The sequence below is a fragment of the Penaeus vannamei genome, chromosome 4 (assembly GCF_042767895.1).
Source record: "Penaeus vannamei isolate JL-2024 chromosome 4, ASM4276789v1, whole genome shotgun sequence".
Lineage (NCBI taxonomy): Eukaryota > Metazoa > Arthropoda > Malacostraca > Decapoda > Penaeidae > Penaeus > Penaeus vannamei.
Genome location: NC_091552.1, coordinates 36,777,338 through 36,782,337, shown reverse-complemented (window position 1 = coordinate 36,782,337; position 5,000 = coordinate 36,777,338). Strand labels below are relative to the sequence as shown.

Here is a 5,000-nt window from a genome sequence, read left to right as displayed (position 1 = left end):
TATGAACACTAAACAAAAAGACTAAACAAATATATAAATAAATACCAGACGTCTGCCGTAACCAACAGCAAGGACCCTCAAGTAACTGACCCTAAACGATGTGAAATTATTAAGACAGAAAATAAGGGTGAGTCTAGACGGACCATGAGAAAGCCTTAATGCTCTGGAAACAAGACAAAAGACGAAAAAAGACAAAAAGGGGGAAAAAATAAATGCAAAAACAATACGACGAGTTGTGTAACTTCCCCTCGACCTGGAAACGAGTACTGTAGTCTTCACTTTCCTCCCAGCCGAAGCTCCAGAGTGGTCGGCTGTGCCATTTCATTTATAAGTGAAAGTTATTTCTGTGAGACGCGTCGCTGTTAGTGTACTAATGTGTGTGTGTGTGGGGGGGGGGTAGTACGTGTGCGTGTTTGTTTATATGCATGTATGTGACTGTGCGTATGCGCGTGGAAAAGAGAGAGTGAGTGAGAGTTAAAAACAATGGTAATGAAAGAAATAGGCGATGAGTGAAACAGAGCTCCATGACTGGTGAAAGTACTGGGCGTAGCACGTGACAGTCGAGCATATACTGCGTAAGACACGCCCCAGATGGCGCGGTCGCCATAGAAGGCCCATAGCTAGAAGATTATCATCGGTAATGGCAATTAACTAGGACAAACAAATCCACCAAGGCATAAATCCTCCAGTCTTTCTAGTTACATGATCATGAAACTCATCCGCGAACGACCAAACTTCTTACGGAAAGGGAAATCATAATCACTTTCAATGTATTAACTTGATTAACTTCACCCCAGTCATGAGTCACCTCAGCCGCCAGTCACCTAAAGCTTCCCAATCAGGCGAGAGTAATAGACACGATCCAACAGGTTCAAACCCCATCGAATCTATATTCCGTAGTCAAATGCATTCAAAGTCAACCAAAATAAGGTCAAAGGGTACGGTTTCTTGGCCTCAACCACATCGACATGACAACGCTGAACATCAAACACCGCACACGCAACACGTCCAGAATAAGTAACATCAACCTCCCAAACCTTAGCAGTCTCGAGTCTGTCCTAAATGCGTTTTTTTTTTTTATCTCATATATACACAAAAAGACATCAGACACTGAGAATAAGGTCAGAGGAAGGTCGCAAAGGCCTTGATGCCCGAGTGCGTCTTCCAGCCGGTTCGCAGCTGGTAATTATCTCGGCGTATAAGGAAGATGTTGATGAGGGCAGCGCATGAGTCCAAGGCCTCGCTCTCTTCGTCTCCCCCCACCTCTCCCCTTTCCGCTTCTCTCTTCTCCCCTTCCTCTTCCTTCCCCTCTCTCTCCCTTTTCCCTGCCTTCCTTTCCCTAACCTTCTCGCTCTCTCACCTCTTCCCTCGCCTTCTGCACTCTCCCCTTCTCTTTATCTCTCTCGCCTTTCCGCCATCTTCCACCCTCGTCTCCCTTCCCCCTCCCCCTACCCACCCTGCTCCTCCTAAGTTCCTCAACCACGCCACCCGCCCCTGAACCTCCTTTTCTGCATATCCTTCCTCTCCGCCTTTCGTGCCGCCCTTTCCTGCCTCACCTTCGCCTTCGTGTCGCGTCTGATTGCGCCTTTTGTTTTGTGCTCTTTCGCCCTTTCCTTTCCTCCTCTGTTTCTGTAATACTGATCCTGATAATCCTACTTTCGTCTCTCTCTCTCTCACTCTTCGTCTCCCCCCTCTCCCCTTTCCGCTTGTCTCCTCTCCCCTTCCCCTTCCTCTTCCTCCTCCCTTTCTCTCTCTCTCTCTCTCTCTCTCTCCTCTCCTCTCTCCTCTCCTCTCCTCTCTCCTCTCCTCTCCTCTCCTCTCCTCTCCTCTCCTCTCCTCTCCTCTCCTCTCCTCTCCTCTCCTCTCCTCTCCTCTCCCTCCTCCCTTCCTCTGTCTCCTCTCCTCTCCTCTCCTCTCCTCTCCTCTCCTCTCCTATCCTATCCTATCCTATCCTATCCTATCCTCTCCTCTCCTCTCCTCTCCTCTTCTCTTCTCTTCTCTTCTCTTCTCTTCTCTTCTCTTCTCTTCTCTTCTCTTCTCTTCTCTTCTCTTCTCTTCTCTTCTCTTCTCTTCTCTTCTCTTCTCTTCTCTTCTCTCCTCTCCTCTCCTCTCCTCTTCTCTTCTCTTCTCTTCTCTTCTCTTCTCTTCTCTTCTCTTCTCTTCTCTTCTCTTCTCTTCTCTTCTCTCCTCTCCTCTCCTCTCCTCTCCTCTTTTCTTTCTTTCTTTCTTTCTTTCTCTCTCTCTTTCTTTCCTTCCTTCCTTCCTTCCTTCCTTCCTTCCTTCCTTCCTTCCTTCCTTCCTTCCTTCCTTCCTTCCTTCCTTTCTTTCTTTCTTTCTCTCTCTCTCTCTCTCTCTCTCTCTCTCTCTCTCTCTTTCTTTCTTTCTTTCTTTCTTTCTTTCTTTCTCTCTCTCTCTCTCTCTCTCTCTCTCTCTCTCTCTCTCTCTCTCTCTCTTTATCCATATTTTTGTATCTATTTCACCCCTCCTCCATCCATCTCTTTCAGCGGCCATCCATGAACGTCCACCTTCACACTGTGCTTTCAAGAGCGTCCGCGCTGTACTGAATAAGAGATCACGCGCCTTTGATAGGGTAACTATCGAAGGAGAGAGGCCATACTGTGCTTCCAAACAAGCCTCGCTCCACCAGAGAGCTTCTTCAAGCAACGGCAGCAAGCTCATGCGGCGAAATCCCACTGCGTAGTGAGAGATCCTACGGCGTGATAACGAGAGCGAGAGGCACTTCGCACGCCGTTCCTACAGGAGTTACGAGGCGTGTCCTGAGAGATTTACGCTACAGCCACACGTCCCAAAGTCCACGCAAAGGTGACCAGCGGCTGTAATGAAAGGTATCGCTCAGCAGCTGTGTTGAATTGCATAGCTCTTGCCTCTTTTTTTTATTAGGATTCATGGAAAAGTTACTCTTGCAAGACGGGTTTCACGGTAATTTCACGCCCATCCACCCACCTCGTGCCGACAATAAGAAGAACGTCGGCTGCCTCATGCATGAGAAGTCCACGTGCTTTGGAACCGTTGTCTTGGGCCCCGTCTCAAGAGGCCCTTTTTGCTTGCTCTTGTCTATAGGCCTCGGTCTAGTTCTCGCGCCCTACAAATGTCCCTCAGCCTGCCCACCATTCCTTTATTCGTTAATTTTTGTTTGTTTCATCATTTGTTCTTTTGGTCTTTGGTTATTTTACGCTGGCGGTACAATACATTTCACGAGGAAATTTCAGATACTTTCGGACAAGACTTACATCTGAGAAATGATACCGAGAGAAGTGGGTGAGACGGGAAAACAGCCTGGACAGCGTCTTAAACAATTCACAGGAAAAACAAGTCTCGAAGAAAATTGAAACTGAAAGTTAAGCGACATTTCAATAAGCTTTTTTTACCTATCTCTTTCTCCTTGGCGATTAAAGAGTAAAAGCAAAACCAGGACGTGATGGCATAAAATGATGAAGCACGACAAGAAAGTGAAAAATCTCAAGATCGAGGAGAGATTGGAAAAAATAATAAAACGTTGCAGAGGCTTAGACTTCTTGACAATCACAAAAAAATCTGATGAACAGGAAGATACTTACAAGAGATTGAAAAAAAAGCAATGATAAAAGAAACGGTAAAATATCACACTTGACTTTTAAGATCACGAAGCAATCAAAACCGCAGGAAAAAAGAATCCACCAAAATTTGCATATTCAAAACACAACATTCATCCATTACATTTCATGTTCGTCTGCGTTGACTTGAGGTTTGTGGTAGATGCTGTAAAACCCTTTTGTATATAATATTCAAATCTGTTTGCTGAGGAAAACCATTGCAATGATTTTTCAAGAAAGCCGGTTTTATTATTATGAATGTCATTATTTCATCTTTATTTCCTTCATTAAAATTACTATTCTTACTATTGCTTCATTACTATTACCATCATCGTTACGGTTGGTATCATTATCATTGTCATTATCATTATTATCATTATTGTTATTTCTATTACAGTTATTAATATTATCATTAATACTTCTATTATCACCATTCTCATTATTATTATTATTATTTTTATTATTATTATTATTGATATCATTATCATTATTACTATCATCATCATATCTACCATTATCATTGTCTTTATTATCATTGATATCAATATTACTGATATTACTATTATCATTACCATTCCCACTATCACTATCACCATTATTATCATTATCATTAGTATAATCATTATCATTTTATTATTATCATCATTATCATCATTACTATTGTTATCATTTCTATCATCATTATCATTATTATTGTTATTATCATCATTGTCATCGTAATCATTATCATTGTCATCATTATCATATCAGGTGAAATAAAAAGAAAGGAAGGAAAGAGAAAGATTTTTTTTTCTTAAAGACCAAAGAACAACGAAAAAAAAACGACCAATCCCCGAAGCCGCAGCGACGTAGATCCCGAAAGCCAGACATGAAAAGCCTAAAATGAGATGAAATGCAAAAGCTGTCATTAAGGAAATCACTACTATTCGTCATGAGGTCGACGTGCTGACTGCAGGAAGATAAGAAAACAAAATTATAATATGATCTGCGCAGAGAGGATAGTTGTGATAATGATGTTATTGTTATGATGGCTTTCATAGGAAATTTATTAATTGTCATGATAACTGGAACAAATATACTCAATTGTGCAATTTCACATGTACGTATGCATGTATGCACTGTACGTCTTCCCGAGCGCGCGCGCGCACGCAAGCATACGCACTCTCTCTCTCTCTCTCTCTCTCTCTCTCTCTCACACACACACACACACACACACACACACACACACACACACACACACACACACACACACACACACACACACACATACACACACACACACACATACCCTCTCTTTCTCTCTCTCTCTCTCTCTCTCTCTCTCTCTCTCTCTCTCTCTCTCTCTCTCTCTCTCTTTCTCTCTCTCTCTCATTCACTCACACACATAGAGAGAGAGAGAGAGAGAAT

The 5,000-nt window shown here is 43.0% G+C and overlaps 1 protein-coding gene across 1 annotated transcript in view; it reads right to left on the bottom strand.

The window, feature by feature from the left end:
* Positions 1 to 2,786: 2,786 nt before the first annotated feature.
* Positions 2,787 to 5,000, bottom strand: part of LOC138861624 (circumsporozoite protein-like) — a 12,707-nt gene continuing 10,493 nt past the window's right edge. The window contains exon 3 of the mRNA XM_070121428.1: positions 2,787 to 2,834. Coding sequence (XP_069977529.1) covers positions 2,787 to 2,834 — 48 coding nt within the window. The remainder of the gene's footprint in view (positions 2,835 to 5,000) is intronic.